This window comes from Trichomycterus rosablanca, chromosome 20 (assembly GCF_030014385.1).
Source record: "Trichomycterus rosablanca isolate fTriRos1 chromosome 20, fTriRos1.hap1, whole genome shotgun sequence".
Taxonomy (NCBI): Eukaryota; Metazoa; Chordata; class Actinopteri; order Siluriformes; family Trichomycteridae; genus Trichomycterus; species Trichomycterus rosablanca.
Genome location: NC_086007.1, coordinates 5,778,930 through 5,804,784, shown reverse-complemented (window position 1 = coordinate 5,804,784; position 25,855 = coordinate 5,778,930). Strand labels below are relative to the sequence as shown.

At 39.1% G+C, this 25,855-nt stretch overlaps 1 protein-coding gene across 1 annotated transcript in view; it reads right to left on the bottom strand.

Annotated features, from left to right (window-relative positions):
* Nucleotides 1–285: 285 nt before the first annotated feature.
* Nucleotides 286–25,855, bottom strand: part of nlk2 (nemo-like kinase, type 2) — an 87,069-nt gene continuing 61,499 nt past the window's right edge. The window contains exons 5-11 of the mRNA XM_063016694.1: nucleotides 25,434–25,519; nucleotides 19,755–19,964; nucleotides 16,388–16,489; nucleotides 4,787–4,873; nucleotides 4,000–4,198; nucleotides 3,314–3,407; nucleotides 286–1,629 (exon numbers count right to left, since the gene is read on the bottom strand). Of these exons, the coding sequence (XP_062872764.1) occupies nucleotides 1,575–1,629; nucleotides 3,314–3,407; nucleotides 4,000–4,198; nucleotides 4,787–4,873; nucleotides 16,388–16,489; nucleotides 19,755–19,964; nucleotides 25,434–25,519 (833 nt within the window). The 3' untranslated portion in view covers nucleotides 286–1,574. The remainder of the gene's footprint in view (nucleotides 1,630–3,313; nucleotides 3,408–3,999; nucleotides 4,199–4,786; nucleotides 4,874–16,387; nucleotides 16,490–19,754; nucleotides 19,965–25,433; nucleotides 25,520–25,855) is intronic.

The following is a 25,855-nucleotide window of genomic DNA, read 5'->3' as shown; positions in this document are numbered from 1 at the left end:
CTCTCAACATAACCATAACCTGCAGATATTCACACAGGCTGTGTTTCAAATCGCATACTATCATATTACATACTATTTATTCATTTGCTCCAGATGACTGCTTTATACTGGTCAGAACTGTGTCGAGCCACTCTGTATAGAGGAAACACTTAAACACGTACCACGTTGTAGTTACAACTTTAAACTCTTAAAGCTGGTTATTCAGGTCAAGATTATTCTTAATTCAGACTTTCAGTAATATATCACTGATCTATTTATTTAGTCCAAAAAGAGGTTAATTCTTGTCCAAAAATCCGGCTCTAAAAGTAGGAAATTCAGAGGACATTAAAAAGCTAGTTTGCTCAGCAATGCAGCTAATTACTGGCTATTTTTACACACTCAGGATTTCCAAGTTTCTTCATCCATCTTTTCTATTGTATGTTCTGAAATATTTGAAGCGTAACCTTCATTTCGAGTGCAATAAAAACAAAAATAGACAATGTTTTGCAGTGGTAAAAAGCAAGTCCCCCTGGGCTTATTCCTCACTGGTAGTTGCTATATCTGCAAAACAACGTTTTCTAAGTTTTGCCAGTGGTCACTTCACCTCCTGTTACTGGAATTCACACTTTTAAGCACTGTTGACTACTGATGTGAAAGCAGAGTTAACCTTCTGTACTGTAGCCTGCTAGTTTAGAAACAATTCACTTTCCCCTTGAACCTAAACTGGGAGCAGCAGGCTGGCATTGCACCCCATTTTTTTGGCCTTGACTGTTTAATCCGGCCATCCTGTCATGTTTCAGTATGACGGCTACATTCAGCAGTCTTTTAGCACAAGCTGCCTCGCTATCAGTATCTCTGCACTGTCACCTAACTGTGGAAATACTGACTTATGATGTCGAGATCAAAGACAAAAGGGAACAAAAGCAGTTGACAAAAAGGATGTCAAGACAGACAATACAACAAAATAAAGTATAATAGAATATAAAATAAAGAATAAACTATGAACTACTCCTTTGACACTACAGTGAAGCATTAAATAAATTACCTGATAAATGTGGTAGAGGTGTGTGTGTGTGTGTGTGTGTGTGTGTGTGTGTGAGAGAGAGAGAGGGGGTAAAGAGTGCTTTTTTGCCGTCGGCTTTGTGGAGTGAATGCACTCGTTCCCTCTTTCAGTGAATAAATAATGAGTGGATAAGCAGATCCCCTATACCACACACTCTGTCCAGTCTTCATGTACCGGCTGTGTGTTTGTGTACGTATCTACACTTTTCTCTCTCTAACACTCACACACATGCCTCTGTACAACTACACAGCAGTGGAAATACCATACGTACGCCCCGTGACCACCCCCTTCTCCCTCTCTTTATTCACAAACTTCCATCAGCAGTGGTTGGTTTTCTGCAACTTCATTTAGATTGAGTTAGTATTACAGTACACACATCAGCAACTTGGCTAGTGCTAGAATCCAGTGAAATGCTACGCAGGTTTTTCAAAGAGGGGTTTCAGTAGTCCAGGATCGTGTGTGAGGGGACCACGGAAAGGGTAACCGCCACAGCCTTCATGTCTTTGTCATTGACATCAGCGCCTTTGATCAGCTACTCCCACACCAGAGGAGACGGAGGCATCTCGGAGGGCTGAGCTACTGTTGAGCTAAAAAAGGAAACAGAAATTTAAGAGATGAGAACTATGGCATGATTTATACTATCCATGTCTCCATCTAGTGTTTGAAACATGCTTTAACCAGGGTTTTCTTTTTAATCATTTTTGTGTTTTGTTATCAGCACTAATAAAAACAAATAGTCTTAAAAGCCCCACCATCATTCTGCATAACTTAGTTTTAAAAGGTACGTCTTAAAAACAAAATAATGATGTGACTCCAAACAGGTGATGTCAAGAGGTGATTGTTATCATGGTTTGGTACAAAAGCAGCAAAGTAAATGTAAGGAACACTGTGTTTTTATTTTATTTACATTTTTCATACTGTCCCAACTTTTTCTGATTTGGGGTTGTAGATATGGAAAAAAATAATAGGGACATATGTATCCTAACATTTATAACCATTTACTGAGAAAATGTAAAACCAGTTTTCTCAAAACTCAGTTATAATGAAAGTATAAGGGCAGTTGCTGAAATTCCCTAATAAAAATGTGTTTGTATGGTGACAGTTAAGTTACAGTGACAGTGTTCTTTTTTTTACTGTAAATAAATGAATGACATGACTTGTAACTTTTATCTTTAATATGGTATCTGCTAGGTTAATAATACACATACAGCCCAACTAATATTTGGTATTCTGAAGACCTGGGTCTAATTTTCGCCTTTGGTCACTGTCTGTCAGGAGTTTCATAAGCTAGTGTACTTTGGTTTCCACCCACATTTTAAAAACATGCAGGTGGTGGAATAGCTGCTGTCACCTGCCCCTAGGTATGAGTGAGTCAACAGACTTTAACTCTGGATGCATTTAGTAAAAATAAACAAATAAAAAAACTAATAACTTAAAAACCACTAGATGTACTCCAAATGCTGACTGTGTGTTGGTTTTGGCTTTGCTATGTTAAAAACAGACGTCAGTGACTTTAGCACCACATTTACTCTCCGCTGTGTTATTCACAGTGTTTTTATTATCATCAGTGATCAGCACACAGCTCTGCTATTGTCTTCCTACTGTACAGAGATCTCATACATCAATGGTTATGATAGATGTGCATTTGCATAACAAATCACCAAGGTTTACACAGTGTACACCTACCTATACCAGTGGGGGTGCTCTAGTGTGGTAGGGTGCAGGTCAGAACCCAGCCCATTTTAGTCACTGTTGTGAGTCTGGTTTCACCCACATTTTATCTTTGTTATTCTTTATTCTATATTCTTATTCTGCTAATTGTTTTGTTTTGTCAGGGCAGTTGTAGCCTAGTGGTTAAGGTACTGGTCCAGTAACCAGAAGGTTGCCGGTTCAAGCCCCACCACTGCCAGGTTTCCACTGTTGGGCCCTTGAGCAAGGCCCTCAATTGCTTAGACAGTATACTGTCACAGTGCTGTAAGTCGCTTTGGATAAAAGCGTCTGCTAAATGCTGAAAATGTAAATTGTTTTGTATTGTATTTTCTTGGTGAAATAAAATGATTATGATTTTGATTCCTAGTAAGAGTTTATTCCCACGCACATTTGAACCACACCCCCAGCAAGTTCTTGTGTTTTTAAATGTTAACCTCGATTGTTTGTAATTTTTTTTCCGTATATATAGTCTGTGTCATTTCTTTATACAGATAATTTGCCACAAGCTGAACTGAGTGACAATGTCGCCCTCCTCTGGACAGAAAAAGCTAGTGCTCTTACCTAATAAAGCTTTTGAAAGCAGCAGATTGGGGATTTATACAGAGAGGAACCCGATTCCCTTTCTGCTGCTCCAGGATGAACTGATGAATGATCTCTGTGAGATAAACACACAGAATTGTAACTCAAAACAATGATCTCAATACAAACTTCTTTTCCAGAAAAAATGGATTGGTAAATTTTTGTGATTTAATAATTGATTATTCATTTTTTTCAGTACATTACATTTTGAAACCTGAGCCTGCAGCACACTCAAAAAAGTTGGGACCGAGGTGTGTATACCTTTCCAAATAATTGCAATAATCATTGCAATAATAATTCAGAACTACAATCTGTTGCAGTTTTACAGGTGGAATTTTTATCCATTCTTGTTTGATACAAGACTTTAGCTGCGCAACAGTTTGTAGTTGCCGGTGTCTGATTAACCTCTTTACGAGGCATCATACATTTTCAACAGAAAATAGATATGGACTGCAGGCAGGCAAGTCAAACGCATATATTCTGTGTCTACAAAGCTGTGTCTGCAGAAGTGAGTGTGGTATTATCTTGCTCAAATAACCATATGCAACAAAAAGTGAAAGAAAAAAAAGGAAAAAAACATGTAAAAAAAAAAAAAAACATGTAAAAAGGTAAATTAACAAAAACTGTCCAAAAAGTAAAAAAAGTTAATAATAATAACGCTTGTGCACCTTTGACCTGTCGCACTGATGTTAGATTCTTCTCAAAGCCATCATCAAATTTGGGGTTGGTGACAGGTTCAAAGTCGCTGGTGTAGACTCGGCCTGACGACATGGTGTAGCAGCATTTACACATGCATGTGTGGTAGCGCAGACGCCCCTCGTCCAGGTACGGGTGAGTAAGGGCATCTTTCGCGGAGATTCTCTTCGACTGGAGATAGAAATTAAAATGTAAGTGGTGTGCAATACACATCTGTGACAACACAGTCGTTATGTATGCTCCTAACACATGGTGTTGAGTGCTAATTTGATATTAATTTATTTATAACAAAAAAAAATTTCTGCTAATCTTAGTGAAGAGAGCAAAGAACTTTTATTCAAACAGGACTGCAAATAAACTTGATCTGTCATGTGAATAAACTAGTTCATATTAGCCAATTATGGCTGTGTCTCTCACCCCGACAGCTATATGATCTTTAGAGTGTGTGAGGGTCTTTAAAACATCTATGGTACATTTTTAATAAGAAGGTTAAGAAATAACAGAGCCATGTATTTGGAGCAATGCACTGGATTCTGAATGTTAGAGATATTACAAACAGACCTTTATGTGTGCAATGCCTAAAAATATACACATTTCAAGTGATATTTTACAAATTCATTGAGTGGTCATGAGTATTTGACTAATCAAATACAAGTTTAAATGTTACATCAGAAATGGTACATTTGATTTACAAATGAAGTGAGCTAAATGGTGCATTAAGTCACTGAGCTGATAAGCAAAGGTGATCGGAGTACTAACCGGGTCAAACACCAACATCCTGCAGAGCAGATGAACTGCCTCGTGGGTCGCCTGACTGGATAAGGTGTACAGGACAGGAAGTGAGGGCTGCAAAAACAAACAATAATACAGTAAACCACCAGGAGCAAAGAAAATTCTATTCAATGAAACAAAATCCTGGCACACAGTTTAAGGGCACCATTGAACAGACACTCTTCACAGTGTTGTGAAACATTCCACAATAAGCAGGAATTTGTAAGAAGTGAGAGGATCATAATTGGCAACAAAAGGAGGATCCACCAGTGGCTCAGTCTTACTCAGTCATGGTATGGGGGTGCATCAGTGCCCACATGGGTGACTTGTACATGTGTGGTGGTGTATATTAAGCTTTTAGAGAGACTTATACTGCCATCCGGATGACATATTTTCCTGAAAAGTTCATAGCTATTTCAGCAAGAAAATGCCAGGCATTATTGTGTATGAACTACAACAGTGTGGCTTTATAAGACACAGAGTGCGTGTGTTTAACTGGCCTGCCTGCAGTCTGAACATGTATGGTGCATCATAAGGAGAATCAGACACAGAGGACCACAGACTGTTGAGCTTGTTCAGCCTGTGTTAGGTCTTGTATCAAGCAAGAACTCCCAAACTATTAAAAAGTGTAACAGTGGTTAACATGCCTGTCCCAACTTTTGAGGCATCAAATTACAAAATATAATCAAGATGGTCAGTAAAAACCAAATGTTTTTGGAACATTGTAAGTTAAATAAGGTTCAAGTGAATGAACAAATCACAGATTCTTGTTTAACTGCATTTTACACAATGTCCCAACTTTTCTGGAAAGTACAAATAAGACCAAAAAGGCCCAGACAAAAGTCACACATTAAAAACTGCCTTAACAGTATCACATAATGACCACAAAGCATCATTCAGTGGATAAAAATAGGCAAACAAGTCATAAAAAGTTCCAGAAACGTATTGAAAGCTATATGTGTAAAAAGAGAACCACAGGAGAAAAGAACAAGAAAGTACCATTAAAAAGATTAAAATAAATGATTATGTAAATTAAAAATGCATCTGTAATTAGGGTAAATAATTGTGGCTGTAGTTATTATAATGCAGCCCTAAATACAGGGTTATTAACTAGTGATATGAGACCATAACCCTTTAACACAGAGTGAGTAAACCATTTTTTCTGGGATCTTAATATGCCCATAAACACAGAAGACCAAAATAATTATGCTTTGCTGCTCTCTGCTTTCAGATTAGGGCATTACAATTGCCACAAATTACACGTCCCCATTAATGATCACTAATTAAGAAGCTCTTTAGCATTTCCTACAAGAAAAACAACAAAACACACAACAACTGTGTTAAAGGGAGAATTTCCAGCCAGCAGATTTTAAAAGGTTCTCGTGTGCCTGACTTTCTGCGGCTGAGCCTCTCCTATTAGCTGGAGATGTGTGTCGATAGCTGGGTGCACAGCAGTGAAGGATATAGGACAGCAAAAACAATGAGAGGTTATTTTTAACCTTGTCTAATTATCCCCCCCCCCATACTTCATCCACCCCACCGCCTGCTCACCAGCACGTTGATTGAAAAAGCCCAGTAGTAATCGCTTGTTTTCCCTGAGTACGTTTTTTATTTTTAAACGGATGCAAGCACTGGCTGGTGATTCATGCTCATCAGGAGAGGTGGAGGGCCTCTGAGAGAAAAGTGGAGAGACGAAATGAGATGAGAGGAAAAAGGAGGTGAAAAAGTGTAATATGAATCACCTCTGAGTGCACTAGAGCGTACGTTCTAATAAATGTATTAAAATAGCAAATGTGCCATTTATCTGTAAGCACAAGCCAACAGACCATGCTGCTTAATATTTCTGTGTGTGTGTGGTCAAAGGTTTTTTTATTTATTTTTTTTAATGCATTTTCTTCCTATTTTCCTCCCGATTTTAGCGCACTCAATTTCTTGTCTTCCGCTGCTGAGAGATACCCGATTGCATCAGAGGAGAGCACGTCGCTGTACACGCCTCTTCCGACACGTGTACAGCCCTCCTCTTCTCGCCCCTGCACTCTGCACAGGCGTCTCTTCCGCCAATCAGGGTTCTTGCACAGCGTATGAAGACCCACCCACCCACCCACAGTCCCCCACCCTGCAGATACGGTGGCCTATTAGTATCTGCTGCAGGCACTGGCAATTATGCCCGCCAGATGGCAACAATGAGTTTCAAACCAAGGAGTTCAGAAACTCGGTGCTGGTGTGCTAGCGGAATATTCCGCTGTGCCACCTGTGCGCCCGTCACAGTTTTTGAAAATTGTAATTAATCATTCTTTTTTAGTAACCGCAGTAACCCAGGCCGGGTCACAGTTGGTCCAGAGCAAGACTCGAGAAAACAAAAAATGGACAGGGCATCAGTTCATTACAGGGAGGTGGCATCACTCAGTCTCTCTCTCTCTCTCTCTCTCTCTCACACACACACACTCACACACTCACACACACACACACACACACACACACACACACACACACACACACACACACACACACACACACACACACACACACACACACACACACACACACACACACACACACACACACACACACACACACACACACACACACACACACACACACACACACACACACACACACACACACACACACACACACACACACACACACACACACACCCAGAGAGAGAGCTAGGGGAATCTCAGAGTAACCTATTGCATGTTTTGGAAGGTTTTTCACTTCTCACAGATGCTAGGATCAAAGCTTTATTAATTTAGTGGTATTCTGAATATTTCACATTAATATGTTTTTATCATGGACGTTTTTCATCTGAGTCATTTTTATGAAAGCCGTATGATGGTGTGACGCATTGGGTGGTATTAGCTCAGGATTAAAGGGAGACGCATTTTTTGACAGATGAAGAGGGGCTCTCCTTACCCCGTGATCCACAAGCTCAATTAAACTAATGTTGAGTCAGGAGGACTGGCACATGCCATCATCAACACTGGTCTTCAGTTACGCTTGGCATGCTGGCAACTCTGACACATTCCACCCTCACATTTCTAACTCAGGGAGTCATCGCAGCCGAACAGACTGACCCTTCCATGCACACACTGTGACTACTACAGTGGTGGTGGATGAAAATGGTACAAGAGCATTACTCACTGTTAGTTACCCTGCAAATGAAAACATTTTTAACCAGAAGTGTAAATCAAAGTGTGAGTCAATAAATACCTCAGCTCCATCGTCTTGTGGGAGGTCCTAAGGCAAGAAAAACTGTTCATGGAAAACTTACTTGTAATGAAAGTCTAGGAGTCATTATTGGGCCGATAGATTTGCAGATCTTTGGAGAATACTCACACACAAATGTTTTACCTATTTAAATACTCTACCACATTTAAAACTATTGCTGTAATTACTTCTTTTAGAGATACAGCGGATATAAACAGCACACCCCTGTTACAATGCCCATTTTTTGTGATGTAAAAAAGGAGACCAAGATGAATCATTTCAGAACTTTTTGCACCCGTGATGTGACCTATAATCTATAAACTTCAATAAAAAACAACTGAACCCTGATATGGGACAAATAGATGAATATTTATTGGCTGTTCTTTAGCAGCTAGTACAAAAGTACTGACCAGGAAATGGTTACAATCAGAAGGACCAACTATAGACGACTGGACAGAACTAACTAAAGAAATTTATTTCATGGAGAGGATAACTTTCTTGGTAAATGTTAGAATGGATGTATTCAAAAAGCATTGGAGTAAATGGATAAAGTATCTAGGAGTAATGAGACCAGATGTGATAACATGTGTAGAAGGTAACGACTGAGGGGTTTATTATTTTGATCACGATGGAATTCAAATGTATGACTGTTTTTGTTAAAACTGTATTTAATTATTCATTTATTTATGTTGTGTTATGGTCTAGAGTGCAATGTATTCCCTAAATGTACACAGTTTAATGTTCTTAAGAGAAAGAAAAAGGTTAAAGGCACTGTGTTGAAAAAGCTTATGTGTTTTGCTTGTAATGCCTCTATATAAAAAACAAAACAAAAAGAAAAACAACTGAAATCTTTTCAGGGGAAAAGAAAGAAATAACTAACAATAATGTGTGGGTACATAAATATGCACAATCTTAAATTAATACTTTGTTGAAGCATCTTTTGATTTTATGACAGCATTCAGTCTTTTTGGGTAGGAGTCTATTAGCAAGGCACATTTTGACTTGGAAATCATTATCCACTTGTTGATGACTTGATTGTCTTAAAACGCATTGAAATATTCTGTACCCCTATCCTGCTTGTAAAGTCTTTGCTGCCTGCGGCTTTTGCCGTAAGATTCAACTAAATAAATGTCTAGAAACTTTTCCTAGAAGAGCTGAATATTATATGTGGTTAATCAGAGTCATTAGAGTCTGTCTGGCCTGCCTAACCCCAGCACGCTTCTGCAACAGAAGCAGCTGCAGTCATAAACCCTCCCGGTTACCCCCCCATCCTTACCCATGCACAAATGAACCATTGATAATCCAACCCAAATCTCTTAGCACAGGGAGACTAAGGGTGCGGGAGAATCCTGCAAATTCTGCAGGTGGGGCATACAAGTGGAAGACAGACCTGGACTGTTAGTTACCTCTGCTTTCAGAGAAAATGAGAATGAGTCTGCATAGAAGTAAGTCATAGCCAAGTCCCCAGCTCATCCTTGAGTATTATAAGAACACAAAAAAGTGTCATCTGAGATTAAACAAACAGCATGTAGATAAAAAGGGGTCTTAAAAAAAATGGGTGTGCGTATGTGTGCCCTGCAATAGAACGCCGCCCCGTCCAGGGTGTTACTGTGTGCCCTGCGCCCATTGAAAAGCTGGGATGGGCTAGATACAGCTACATACCTCTAAGATGGTGCAATTCTACAATTTAAGTGCACCAAAGATTCGTTTGAATAAAACCAGAACTTGTGCTTTTACATGTTTACTTTTGTCTGTTTAGTACCTGCCCCTTGTTTAATGGAAAACCAAAAAAAGCAGTAGGCTTTAAGTCCAACTTATACTTTCCATTTCGGATGACTTCCAAAGAAGCATGAGCCCGTCCTCAAAGCAAAGTATGGAAAAGAAAAACTGCCATTACAGCAGTGATGTGGTCTTGATTTTTGTCATCAAAAGGGCTGCTGAGAAACTAAACTGACTTACTTTCTATCAGAGAATAGCAGGGAGTAGTAAGCAGGAAGTGGTAATACATGAAAGGAGCAATTTAGAAACGTCAAAACTGTTTTTTTCCGAGAAATGTAGCTGTAACACCACAAGCTACACAGGAAAAGTAGGTTACTAATAATGGAGCTACATTCATGATCAATATAACAATCTGCTAATCCTAATATTATAATAAAAAAACTTTAAAGCAATACATTTGCAATTAAAATGCTTTTTTCTATCATAAGCACAGTTTGGTATACAATTTTATTTGTGAATTTATCAGCGAGAGGCTCAAAATAAATAGAAGCTGGGTTTAAAACCAATAATGATCAATATGCCCATTCACCAGGACAAGACCAAATATCCAGGTTATTAGGACATTTTATATTTCACTAATGACCAAGCACTTCAGTGGCTAGACTGGACAATATTTCCAGTAATGTAACGACGTTCTTAATCCGTCTTCCCTGAAGTGTCTTCTGAGGGTTTGGAAGTTTATTTGGAATGAAGCCTCCCCTTTTATCTTTATCTAATGTGTTTTTAGAACAAGACCGTGAATAATGGAGACAGGATTAATCTGTACTGTTTGTTTTGCACTGACTGTATAATTTCCAGAACAGAGAAAAACCTCTCACTAGTTGGCCATGTTGTTCAGAGCCGATACTATTGGTTTTGCTGATGTACTGCTGTGGGTTAAGAAAGGGTCAGCCAGCCATCTGCATGTAATAGTGGTGGGAAACAAAAAAGTACCAGGCCACACATGCATCGTCCACCTGGGAGGCCACATCTGTCCTAGATCTGATATGCAAACACACTCCAACTTTCCACATCCAAACATCACCTACTTAAATCTTCTTATTTTATGTTCCACTGCGACCATCAGAACACCACCTGCCAGGGAGTTGTGTGTGTGTGTTTGTGTGTGTGTGAGGGTTACGAGTCTTTAAAACCTGAAACCACTAAACTGTAAACTACTGAATTAAAAAGCACTACACCAACATGCAAGTGCTCAATTATTAAGTGTGGAAATATCCAAGCTTGAAAAACGTATCAGAAAGCACTAAAGCAAATGATTGTTACTTGATCTTATTTGTAGCACCCACTAGTTCGTTCCAAACTGCATCTAGATGCACCATTAGCACAAAAACTCTTCGTCAGAAGCTTCAGAGATCACAATGAACAACGCTTAGGGTTAAATGTGGTATAACTTACGTAGCCCTTGGACACTTGGTTTGATGGACACAAGATACAAACGCACAGTGCCCACTGTACAGTTCAGTAGAGAAGGAATAATCACTTTTAGTAAAAAAAAAAAAATCTAAATGTCCAGACAAAAGAATGCAATATTGGTAGGCACTCAGGTGGTGCAGCGGTAAAATACGCTACCACACCAGAGCTGGGCTTTCGAATACATTGTATTGAGTCTCAGCTCTGCCATTCGGCTGGGCTGGGCGCCTACTTGAACAACGAGCGACTGTGTTCATGGGGTGGGAAAAGCCGACCTCTGCTGGCTGATTGATGGCACCTGCACAGAGTTGGGAAATAATGCGGACCGGGTGTGGCTCTCCGTACACAAGGCTGATCCGCATATGAACTTGCCTTGTGCAGGTAAAAAGATGCAGTCGGTACTGCACACATGTCGGAGGGGCGTGTGTCAGTTGTGAAGCTCCTCAGTCAGCAGTGGAGGGTTGTATTGGTAGAGGTGAAGCGTAACGCAATCAGGGTAATTGGATACGACTAGATTAGAGGAGAAAATTAGGGGAAAAATTGGAGAAAAAGAGAAAAAAATATATTGGTGAATCTGTGGCAAAAATTTGGGGAAATACATTTTAGTTACATCATGGCAAAGTCCCCATGCATAAAGCAAGGTTCATAAAATTGGTGGGGTTGATAAAACTCATCTAAAACATTTGGGATGAATTGGAAATGATACGGTAAGTCAGGACTTTTCATCACAAATCATGGCTAATTAAACCAATGCTTTCGATGCCTGAGTAAAATAAACGAGATTGTTCAACAAGTACCTATGAACGTGATGTTCAGTTGTCCAGCAACTCTAGTCTACAAAACCCAACTAATCAAAAGTAACAAATCACGATAAAATCCTATAATCATGCTGCCGTGTGTGTATTGGAAACCTAATCTATTCAGGCATGCCTTTTAGAGAAAAACAACATGGCATCATGCATACATCTGTCTCCCACGAGCATGCCAGCTTTTGCTTGCACAAAAGCCAGGTGGTGCAGCAGATAAGGTGGATCAGGGACAGAAATTCACAAGCATAGATACAGGAGAGAGAGTCTAAAAGCCTGTTTCTCCTCAGCTGATGCTGAGAGCCTTGCAAAATTAATAGGTTGTAACGAGGTCCCTGGTGGAAGAAGCTGAGTCAATCTTTAAAAGCAGAGCCCCTTTTAGATCCACTGCTTTTTCTTCCTTCATTCCCTCGTCTGCTCCTCTTAATACATCCTCCAGTGGACGCCAGCGTTGTGTGATTTTGCTTTGTACCAGCGTGGCTTTGGGAACCTAAATGAATTGGGAAACGTCTGCCCAAATCTCTGGCTCCTTTTGATACCCCCGTCTCTCACTGTGGCTCCATCTCCATTTTCTCTGAACATTCTACCTGATGGACTCGTTTCAGTCTCGGGAGGAGAGAAGAAAAGGTTGCTGCATTCTCCATGTTAGAATCACTGGAGACTCTTCATTTTATCTGGTTGATTCACACTTTGACCTTACCAGCTTGCCAACACAAATGATCGACACAAAGAGAATTTTGCTCTCTCAAAAACCTGTCAGCATTTTTACTTTTAATTGAACAACTGAGAATAAACGTCTGCTGTTGGTTTTTTCTGGTAATTACATTTGTGTTGTTAGTTAAAATGACCAGAATATTTTTTTAGATAAATCTTACTTATGCTGAAATAATTGAATTAATCAAATTTAAATACTGATAAAGACTTTTTTTTTTGTGCTTATTTATAGAATAGAATGCCTTTGTTATTTACACATGTACAACGAAATGCTTTCTTTGCATATCCCAGCTTGTTTGATAGCTGGGGTCAGAGTGCAGGGTCAGCCATTGTACAGCGCCCCTGGAGCAGAGAGGATTAAGGACCTCACTCAAGGGCCCAACAGTGGCTGCATGGCAGAGCTGGGATTCAAACTTTCAACCTTTTAGTTGATAGCCCTAATTAAAAGCTCTACCCACTAGGCTACCCCTGTCCCTTAAATGATGTAAACATAGTTAACTGTGGTATTTTAAGTATTGCTTGTTTGGTAACTTCCTAACATAATATTTTATTGGCTCACAGTTTCAATAGGATTTTTATCTATAGACATTTTAGGAAATTCTTAGAGAAAGTAAAATGCAAAACTGTACTCAGTGTATATTATTCCAGAAAAAAACTACAGAAGCCACAGTGCTTTGTAGAAGATGGAAGGAATCTGCTAGACAGTGCATTAATCCATCTCAGGGCTTCAACCTTTCCCCCTCAGACACAGCCAATCATGTATGTGTAGATTCACAGCTGGCCAATAGCATAACAGCCTAACAGACCGCTATAGATTTTTGATAGCCATCTATAGCTTCCGAGATGGCCGGATGACAATCTAGTTGACTATCTGACCACTCTTCTTTGAACAATTGGTTATTGAGTTTAGTCAGTTGTGTTGGGTTTCTGGCACAGACTTTGATTTACTTTGGTTAAAGATCAAAAGATTTTGCAGAAGATAGTGCTTATGTAGGTTTGATATTAAGCAGCTAAAACCACATTAATTGCTCTTATTCATTATATCAATTAGATTTTTTTTATTTTTTTTTAAAGAAAAACGTTTTATTTATTATAACCAAACTGAAACAAAACCATCTGTGGCAAGCAAAGAAAATATAAATAAACACAAAGTAAAAAGACTGCATTTTAATAATAAATAAACAAATTAATAAATAGCCTAAACTAATTCAAACTAAAAGAAAGCAGCAAATATTATCACTTCTTAAATCTCCTGAACCCCATCTGCATCTTAGATGACCTCCATATGAGTTCCAGAGAACTGCTGATTTTATTGTTTGAAATATACCAGATCACAAAAATATAAAACTCTGGGTTTGAAATAAGACGTGTTACGTAACCAAGACACTTTTTGTAATGTCTGTTGTGACAACGCTGAAACCAGGCTAAGCTACACTTGAAGACACCAGACAGCCACCAGTGACCACTGATTTGAGCAACGTGGAGCAAAAGGAGTTGCTGCTGGTGTGCACATAGGGCAAAAAAGTGGAACACAAAGACCTACAAAGAACCAAGTTTTATGCAAAATTCAGTAGACTTGCGCAAAGTGAGTGATCAAGTATCCCGTTATACACTTTTTATCTTTTAGAGACCCTGACCCTCTCCCTTCAACTCTGTTGCCTAAGCAGTCCTGTAAATGGAGCAGCAGTCGACAGATGTGATTAAAACATCCTGTTCCTGGCCTTCCAGTCTCACAACAAAGAAATAGAGCGTTGACTGGCAAGGTCAGCCAAATGTCACGTGTGTGTGTGAATAAAAATGAGGTGTAAGACTTCTGTGGTCCAATTTTGCTCAGACTGCAATCACGAGTTTAGCTAGTAAGCTAAGTAAGATTTGCACACAATGCTTCAGCGTGTGTGTGTCTCTGTGTGTGTGTTGGGTAGGTTGACACGCTGCTAGGCGAATGGCCAGGCGGGTCGATGCGAGCCAGGAAATAGGGGGCCATAGTGCTTGCTCTGCAGTAACTGCACTCGCGTATCGCTTTCTCAGTACGGGCTGCTCAGGACCGCAGAGCAAACACCCAGCACTAAACTCACACACACACACACACACACTCGACCAGGCATCCTGCACCATTAAAACCATAAAAGCTAACAGAAAGCAGCCACGCATACTGGAGATACTGAAAGTATTGCATAGAGCAGTACTTCTATAAGTGTGCTCCAAATTCCACTAGTGGTGTTTGGTGCTGGTGGAAGTCCATATGATCTCAAAGTTTTCTTTGTGCAAAATGTACTGATTTAAAATGTACGCTATTTTAATCTTAAATATATACTTAAAGACAACTACAAAAACGCCAAGCTGGGTGTAGTAATGCACCAGAACGAGAAAAGACAAATGCCAAGACCAATTGGCAAACACAAAGCTGATGGCAAACCCCATCCAACGCTACCAACAAGAGCGTCAGACCTAATAAAACAGACAAAAGCTTCACATAACAGAGAACTGAACACACACGATGAAAGCATCCAGGCACCGCAATCGACCCACGCCTGTCAGTTATGGAACAAGATCAGAAGACCAAGGCCAGTAATATAAGCTGCATGCCAGAGGAAATGAAGTGGAGAGAGCATGATCGGGGGCCGCAGAAGGCTTGGCTACCGTAAACCCAACTGAGAGGACGACTGAAACTCTTTGTAGGAAAGCAAAAAGGCACAAGACTCGACAAGGTTGGTTAATAATTGCAGTCACTTAATATGGAGAATCTTTTTTGAAGGCAGCTCAAGTGAAAAATGGTCTTTATAATAATTTACAAAACCAAAACAGTTATTACACAATTCTAAAATAAAGCACAGACTTTAAAACTGTGTTATCGAATAAGGGCAGATTTCTATACAAAAATGGTTTGTTTTTTTACACCAATCAGGCATAACATTATGACCACCTTCCTAATATCATGTTGGTCCCCCATTTGCTGTCAAAACTGCCCTGACCCATCGAGGTATGGAGTCTGACACCTTTCTATCAGAACCAGCAATAACTTCTTCAGCAATTTGAGCTACAGTAGCTCGTCTGTTGGATCGGACCACACGGACCAGCCTTCGCTCCCCACATGCATCAATGAGCCTTGTCGCCGGTTTTCCACTGTTCTTTCCTTGGTCCACTTTTGATAGATACTGACCACTGCAGACCGGGAACACACCACAAGAGCTGCAGTTTTGGAGATGCTCTGACCCAGTCGTCTAGCCATCACAATTTGGCCCTTGTCAAACTCGCTCAAGTCCTTTAGCTCGCCTATTTTTCCTGCTTCTAACACACCAACTTTAAGGATAAAATGTTCACTTGCCTAATATCCCACCCACTAACAGGTGCCGTGATGAAGAGATAATCAGTGTTATTGACTTCACCTGTCAGTGGTCATAATGTTATGCCTCGTCGGCGTATATTGCTATGTGGAGACGTGATCTACCCATTACAGTATAACCTATGGCGTAGTAATAGGTTAGAGTTATTTTATAGAGTAATAAAATATCTGATCTTAATAAGTATAAATCACAAAACAGGCACAAATCAATATCACAACTCTTGCTGATATTTCAGTGTCCGGAGGGCAAAATCAAATATTTCTACAAGAGTTGGTAAACAGTTTGCGATGCACTTTTAATGGTAAAGTTGCTGGTATTAGACGTACCTGTTTATGTGGTCCTCTGAGAATATGAGCTCTGGCTCCTTCACATGCTGTTCTCATGGCCTCTAGAGACGGAGTCCCCAACAGATCTGTGATCAGGTCCAGCTGAAAGAGAGAATTTGGAGCAAGTGACAAAAATATACAGATTAAAGATGTTGTTCATAATGACCTAAACGCCTGCACTTCTTATAAACCAGATGAAGCAGAATCACTCACAACTACATCAAATTATTAACTGGAGATAAATTAATGAGCTTTGAAGTGGGTGTTAAATTGTGGTCTGTGCACATTCCAGTCTGGTTGGATGCCCAGCTGTGTAAGTCTATACACCTATTAAAACATGAACGTGCAGAGAGGAACAGCTGTATCTGAAATTACAGGGACTTTAAACCTCTACAGCTCTGGTGATGACTTAATACAGGTTTGACCACATAAAATAATATTGTCTGGAAATAAAATTCTAAAGGTCATAGCTGTGAAAATTGAAAGCAATAAGCAACAACTCTGCAGCTTGCAAATGTGTCATTAAAAAGGCAGGAGAAAATGTATTTCATGCTTTAGTATGGGTTTGTTGTTGGTCGGTTTGTTGTCAGACCACAGAAACCAGTCCTTTAGTGAACTCTAGAGACTTAACATTTGTGGAAATGAGAGAAATTGGTTTCTTTTTGGCACACTCTCCAAATGATCTGTCGGCATCTATCTTAAAATTAATAGTTAAATTAATAATAAATTAATAGTAATTAAAAGGGTCTGGTTTTAGTCCCACTACTGCCACTGTTGGGCCCTTGAGCAAAGCGCTTAACCCTCAATTGCTTCAACTGTTTTTGGTCACAGATTACGCTTGGACATGAGCTGCTGAATGCCATACACTTTTGCAACTCTCCATCATTACCTGTAGACAAATGTATGACCATATACCCACCATCCTCATCAGGCAGGTTCAATACAGCAATGATTCTATTAAATTCTAAAATAACAGGGTGCTCAGGTGGTGCAGTGGGCTAATAAGCTAGCTCACCACTGCAGAGAGCTCCACCCTGGGACACAGCATGACTATCTGTGAGTGAGAAGTGGCTGGTGGCACTGGATGAGTGTCTGAGGGTTCTAATCTGCAGCCTTCCTTGGTCAGCGCAGATGAGTAGCAACCAGCAAAGGAATTGTAATGGGGAATTGAGAATGACTAGATTTGTATAACCAGAGTGAAAAACAAAGCATAAAAATATACATTAAATGAAAAAAAAAAACCTGGTGCTCGAGTTGCACAATGTAACGCGGAAGGAAGAGTTTGTGAGTCTGCTCAGTTCTGCCGAGCACCCACACAAACACAATTGGCCGTGTTTGAGGGAGGGTAGGGGAACTTAGCAATGATCTCTGTATATGATACGCAGCGCAGGCAGGTGATAAGAAGCAGTCTCAGTTTGGACACGTGTCGGAGGAAGCGTGTGATAATCTGGCTCTCCTTGATCAGACTGGGAGATTGCAAGCAGCAGTGGATCCACGACTGGGAATTGAAAATAAATACATTGGAAAAAATAGGGGGAAAATAATAAAATAAAAATTTTATAACTTTTCCCAGCTCATACGGCAGGTATACAAGCTATTTAACATGGCCTATTAATAGTGCTCGTCACTAAATACACCATTCCTGATTTACAGTCACTTTGATGGATGTTTAATTAATTTATAATTGGTGCTTCTTTCATTAATATGCCTTATGTAACGTCCTCCCTGGCCTCTCGGTCATCATCCTCATTACCATGACGACGCTGCACATGCATAGTGAGTTCAGTTTCAGATTTCATCTTGTGTGTTCCTGTAACCCCTCCCTTCGTCTGACATCAATCCCCTTTTCATTAAACACACCTGTCTTCATATTCTTCCTTGATTAGTCAGTGTTTTTATACCCCTTACTGTCTTACTAAAAAGCATTATAACATCTCATTACGTCTATAATGACTTTCCAAGCAGTTCTTGAGTTTTGTTACTAGTGTCTTGTTTTTGCCCTTTTTCTTTCTTTGTTTATTATTTGGTGAATCTCCTAGCTTTCCACTTTTACCTGTTTTCTTTTGCCGTAAATACAAAAGTGCCTACAACTACCCTGACTTATGCTAATAATTATGACAATAATTTTTGGATTTGCCCTAACAAAACATTTACATTTTCTGCATTTTTACTAATATACTACTAATTCTTGTTTATTTTTATTTATTAGGATTTTAATGTCATGTTTTACACACTTTGGTTACATTCATGACAGGTAGTTAGTGGTTACACAAGATTCATCAGTTCAAGTTTAATGACAAACACAGTCATGGACAATATTGTATCTCCAATTCACCTCACTTGCAGGAAACCAGAGATCCTAGAAGAAACCCATGCAGACACAGGGAGAACATGCAAACTCCGCACTGGGAATCAAACCCAGGAGCTTCTTACTGTGAGGTGAGTTTATTTATTTATTTTATTTTAACTCTTTATATGTAAAGCAATCACTGAATAAAGCAGAGTCTATAGACAAGGGTCTACTTTTAATCAAGCTATCCACAGATGCCTGGCATTAGCTAGTGTAGCTAGTATTGGAGGAGAGACAAATCCTACCTGAATGTCATGACATTCATCCAGGGGTATCACAGAATCCACTATGAATGCCAATCACTTTTCAAGAACTGATATATCATACCATAAACAATGTTTCATTTTTAAAATACGAAGCAGAACGTGGCTGCTACAATAATATATTAAAAATAGTAGTATTAATTACTATTATTTTATAAATAATCCAACAACAATATAATTCTTCCTATTATTTTTATTATACATAGTTACAGATTTGTTGGGGTGCTGTAAACAAAGGACTTATTTACAGGGGCGCTGTGACCGACGGGAACCGCTGCCCATATATTTGTGATAATGAACAGCCAAAACTTCCAGCATCGTATAAACTGATTTAATCTAGAATACTTTATTAGGGAAGTAAAATGTGCACTCCAAAGTATTGCTGCCTGACTTTTTGTGCTTGTTCAGCAGTGATCCTGTCCCTCCATAAAGTAAATCAAGGTTCATGGCCACTACACACACAGCCTGGAGACCTGCTAAACTTAAATCTCAATGAGATTCTCTCACTTTTTAGCCAGTTCTGTTTAACATTTGTCTAAATACAATTACCTGTTACTGGCCAGTATTTTTCATTTATGCGGCAATAATAAAACTGTATATTTACTGCTGTGAGCTGTAACGTGATATAAATGTATTAAAAATGACAAAACTTTGTCTAGTCCAACCTAGCTCGTTGCACTTAAACCTCCACATCTTCAACAACCACACACGATATTACTAAGCAATTAGATGTGAATTAGCAGTATGTAAGTACCTGCTGAATGGGGCTTTGGGCCTGGAAGAGGATGCGTCGACCCAGCAGCTCAGCAAAGATGCAGCCTACCGACCAGATGTCAATGGCATTGGCGTAGTGACGGCTTCCCATAAGGATCTCGGGGGCACGGTAGTATTGTGTCACCACCTCCTGGGTCATGTGACGTGACTCGTCAGGCTCCTCCACCCGAGCAAGGCCAAAGTCACAGATCTGCACCAAAAATATGCATTACATTTACGTAAGTAAAGCCAACACAAGGTGAGTTTTGTAATATGTTAAAAATGACTGAACATTTATAAAGGTTTAGGTGTTTCTTACAGCACAATAAACAGCACCATTGCTAAAACCAGAATGTAAACCATACTCATGGTACTTCACTGCAACACAGAACCAACCTTATAATATCAACTCATATAATACCACCATGATTTCCACTAAAATAAAAAACTGCTTTGGAGAGTCAAATAAAAAACATAAATTTATTGCATATGTTGTGATAAAATCCTCAAATTAATATAAAATCAATATAATATAAAATTACATAATTACATAATATGAGCATAAATATTATTATTTATTCAAATAGTACTACTATATTTAATGCAATATATATATAATGCAATTAAAAAAACTGACAAACCCTAGGACAAATATTTTTTAACATTTATATTAAACATGTATAGTGTATATAAGTTTTTCATAGTGGTGGATACACTTAAAGAAATAAAAGATACGACCAGTTTTTCTTTCTTTGAATTAAAATGCTATAATAAGAATGTGAACTTTTCCTAAATAAAGGAAAATCATGGTGAATCACAGTTAAAAATTAAATTCTAGCCAATATAGTTTGCATAAATGAGTATTATCCTTTATTTTGCAGTTACTTGTACCTTGATTGGCTAAATATAAACTTGCTGAACTTGGGAAAATGAATGTAGAACAAAATAAGGTTTCCGATTATTAATAAAAAAGCAGCTCTCCACCCCAGCACTTGAAACAGAAGCCATATACAGAGACAGAGGGGATATTTTAGGATGAAGTTGTTAATTACTTCTTAGTCTAAAAGGATGAAAAATGATGTGTTAAACCAAGTAAAAAAAAAAACCTGTCCTGGGAGAAACACAGCTAAAAATGGCAGTGACTGGGGCCACAAGCAGACAGACGGGCAAGAAAGGGATCATTGTGACGCAGGGAAACAAAAAAGGCCAGGAAAGAACATTTCTCAGAGGACTGGAAAGTGAGTGCTAAATGTAGAAGAAGTGTTTTGTCTTTCCGGAAATGGAGCCTAAAGGATAAATGAGCTAATGCATGGTAAAGAATTCCCTATCTCCAGCCTAAGAGCTTCATCAATTCCCTATTCCCCTTCAGCAGATCTCTCTAGCTGCCCATACACACACACACACACACACACACACACACACTTTTGAGGAATCTCCTTAGTTTGTCATGGAGGTAACACACCTTGATCACTTCACTAGGTGATTTTTATATCACACACACATTTACATGAATAAAAATTTTAGCATATCAGAATTTAAAGCCGTTATAAAAGATCCATAATCTATAACTGAACAGTTAAATGCAGTCTGTGCATATGGGCCATGCTTTTTCTAATTTAAAACTTTACCTTTAAACCTTTACGTGCTTGATATATTGTAATAAGTAGTATTAGGTACTAGGGGTGGGCGATATGGCCTTTAAATAATATCACGATATTTTGGGATATTTTTGCGATAAAGATATTCACTTACGATATAAAAGAACACTTTTTGTTTTGCACACAGTCAGGAAATCTAAGGTACAAATGTTACTAAATGTACAGTAAATTAAGCATCACTTCCAGTAGGGCTGGGCGATATGGCTAAAAAAAATATCTCCATATGCTTTTGAGAAGTGGCTATATATGATACGATATAATGTAAACTTAAAGTACAATGGCAGGTCACTGCTCGTATTTTACCTTATATTGTTTATGTGCTCTTAAAAACACAAAACATTGTAGTTCTGATCAATTCTGGCTAATTACAGTGTTTTTTGTATTATTACAGGCTGTATTTGTATTCATATTGACAACATTTATATTAAACAAACCAGCAGAATCTCACAATCACATTTATACTGTCCATTTTACTTCAAATAAATGAGCATCAAAAAATCCCAATGAATATTCGATCATGCTATCATTGCATAATGGATATGTCAATTTTACAGCAACCAATGAAGAGAGAGCTTGAAATTCCGCCCAGAATCTGAATTTGAAGCTCTGATTGGTTCATACATCTGAATCTCTTGAACCGGAGTCGTTTTGCCCACAGAGTCAGCAACACGAATGAATCTTTACCGTTTCTGACTCATTGACTCAGTTTCCATGCTCATACGCTAAGGAAAGCGTTCCGCTTAGCGCTTCTGTGTTTTAAACGTTCTCAGAAGGTAACCTGTGTGGTAACCTGTGTGGTAACCTGTGTATTCTGTTCGTTCACTGACACAGTTTTTGTTCTCACATCATTCTCGGACTCACGCAGTGACCGACACTCCTCGTGCTTTTGCTTTAGGTGCTGAAATAAATGTGATGTGTTGCCACGTGTTGTAACTCCGGTACGACTCTCTGTCCATTATTTAACTGTTACGCGCTTGAGAGTGAGTGACGCGCGTTTGCTAACAATATCGCGATATGGCAAAAACCATATCGAGTTTACAACTATACCGGTATTATTGTGAACGATATTATATCGCCCACCCCTACTAGGTACAGTGATTCAACTTGTGCTGTTTTGGCACCCACAGTAACAGCTGAATAACTAGTACTAGTACATTAAATCAACACAGACCAGTATTATGCTTTTTACTCGTGAGAGTTTGCCATACACTCTGTAAGCAAAAGGTAACAAACACCAGCAGATGGCCAAGGGCAATGGTAACCAATGACAAATAGTTGGGTGGGGGACATAACAATTTGCCTTGGAGACAGTTTCAGTAAATGAATGGCACTTAGGAACAATATTTCCTCTTTTGCCCAAAGAAACACTTACAGTGTATCACAAAAGTGAGTACACCCCTCACATTTCTGCAGATATTTAAGTATATCTTTTCATGGGACAACACTGACAAAATGACACTTTGACACAATGAAAAGTAGTCTGTGTGCAGCTTATTTAACAGTGTAAATTTATTCTTCCCTCAAAATAACTCAATATACAGCCATTAATGTCTAAACCACCGGCAACAAAAGTGAGTACACCCCTAAGAGACTACACCCCTAAATGTCCAAATTGAGCACTGCTTGTCATTTTCCCTCCAAAATGTCATGTGATTTGTTAGTGTTACTAGGTCTCAGGTGTGCATAGGGAGCAGGTGTGTTCAATTTAGTAGTACAGCTCTCACACTCTCTCATACTGGTCACTGAAAGTTCCAACATGGCACCTCATGGCAAAGAACTCTCTGAGGATCTTAAAAGACGAATTGTTGCGCTACATGAAGATGGCCAAGGCTACAAGAAGATTGCCAACACCCTGAAACTGAGCTGCAGCACAGTGGCCAAGATCATCCAGCGTTTTAAAAGAGCAGGGTCCACTCAGAACAGACCTCGCGTTGGTCGTCCAAAGAAGCTGAGTGCACGTGCTCAGCATCACATCCAACTGCTGTCTTTGAAAGATAGGCGCAGGAGTGCTGTCAGCATTGCTGCAGAGATTGAAAAGGTGGGGGGTCAGCCTGTCAGTGCTCAGACCATACGCCGCACACTACATCAAATTGGTCTGCATGGCTGTCACCCCAGAAGGAAGCCTCTTCTGAAGTCTCTACACAAGAAAGCCCGCAAACAGTTTGCTGAAGACATGTCAACAAAGGACATGGATTACTGGAACCATGTCCTATGGTCTGATGAGACCAAGATTAATTTGTTTGGTTCAGATGGTCTCAAGCATGTGTGGCGGCAATCAGGTGAGGAGTACAAAGATAAGTGTGTCATGCCTACAGTCAAGCATGGTGGTGGGAATGCCATGGTCTGGGGCTGCATGAGTGCAGCAGGTGTTGGGGAGTTACATTTCATTGAGGGACACATGAACTCCAATATGTACTGTGAAATACTGAAGCAGAGCATGATCCCCTCCCTCCGGAAACTGGGTCGCAGGGCAGTGTTCCAGCATGATGATGACCCCAAACACACCTCTAAGACGACCACTGCTTTATTGAAGAGGCTGAGGGTAAAGGTGATGGACTGGCCAAGCATGTCTCCAGACCTAAACCCAATAGAACATCTTTGGGGCATCCTCAAGCGGAAGGTGGAGGAGCGCAAAGTCTCGAATATCCGCCAGCTCCGTGATGTCGTCATGGAGGAGTGGAAAAGCATTCCAGTGGCAACCTGTGAAGCTCTGGTAAACTCCATGCCCAGGAGAGTTAAGGCAGTTCTGGGAAATAATGGTGGCCACACAAAATATTGACACTTCAGGAACTTTCACTAAGGGGTGTACTCACTTTTGTTGCCGGTGGTTTAGACATTAATGGCTGTATATTGAGTTATTTTGAGGGAAGAATAAATGTACACTGTTATATAAGCTGCACACAGACTACTTTTCATTGTGTCAAAGTGTCATTTTGTCAGTGTTGTCCCATGAAAAGATATACTTAAATATCTGCAGAAATGTGAGGGGTGTACTCACTTTTGTGATACACTGTATGTGTGGTGTATTATGTGTAAGTAATTATCACAAACAATAATCACAATAACTTGCTTTAGAATAGCAGTTTGGGGCGGGTGTTTGGGCTAATTAATAAACATTTTCAAAACTCTATAAATATTCTTTATCAAGAACAGTAAAAGTTTTTCTATATTCATTTAGCTAAGTGGTAAACAAATGGCTCTTTTAGGTGGTCTCATAAATTGTCTGGAATAGTCAAGAAAACTGCACTAGCCAGCAGTCATATTTCAAGAGAAAAACTCCTAACCATACACTATGTACTAAATTAGATGTCAAAATTTTAATAATAACAATATGTATGCTATTAAAATGCAGCCTGCCAGTAGATTAAGATTTTTGCCTGACAGTAGATACTCCCTGTACACAAAATGTACACATGCGAGTGCTGTTTACATCTATGCTGCATTCACATACATATGCAAAGTCACATGGCAACAATAACAATTACAAACAGTTTGCAAAAACGTTTATTTAATTTACAATAACTTTTCAAAAAAATTTAGTTTTAAAATACTGTATATGTAATGTTAAAAATATAATGTAGATTGATTTTAGTAGACACCGCCATAAAAAATCACCATCTATGTTTTGCCAAACAGAAAAAGTGTAATAAAAAAAAGATTTGTCAGCAAGTCAGAAATACAGACTCACTATTTGACTAAAAAAAAAAGGTTAACCAACAAAGCAGTATAATTTGTCCTTTTTAAAGCAAAGATTGAGACCTTATGGCTGAGTGTATATATGACAAAACATGAGAGAAATTAAATATACACAGTGCTGAGGAGTTTGATTAGTTACATTAGAACAGATTTAATGTTTTTTTCTCTCTGTCTGATCATTTTAGTGTTGGAACGTAACAGTTTCCAAATTTGTTTCATCTACCCACAAGTGCTTTTTTTTTATACATCAATTTTTGATGGATACTATGGATAGAGATTATGTTGAAAGTGACAAAGTATTACTTTGCAATTGCAGAAACACTAACCTTGAGCACGCAGTTGCTGTTGACGAGGAGGTTGCCGGGCTTGATGTCTCGATGCAGGATGCCAGCTGAGTGCAGATACTTCAAACCTGAGGAGACAAGCAAACAAAATACAATCACCACTTCATCCTTGTAAACATCCGTCATCCTGAAGCATCCTGTGATGAACGGTGTTTCTCGTCAATCATTGTTTTTGTGTAAATGATGTGTGATATATTTAATAAGCATCAGCACAGTAAGGAGGGAGAGACGGAGGTGCTGCTGTTGTACTCCAGTGATTTATGATTGTACATTTTATTGTATAAGAGTGTAATGGTGACAGTAGGATGTTTTCTACACACACTCAGAGTAAACCTACAGGGTAATTATGCCACAAAACTAATATCTGTACAGATAAAATATTAATGAGTTCTATTTGTTTACCC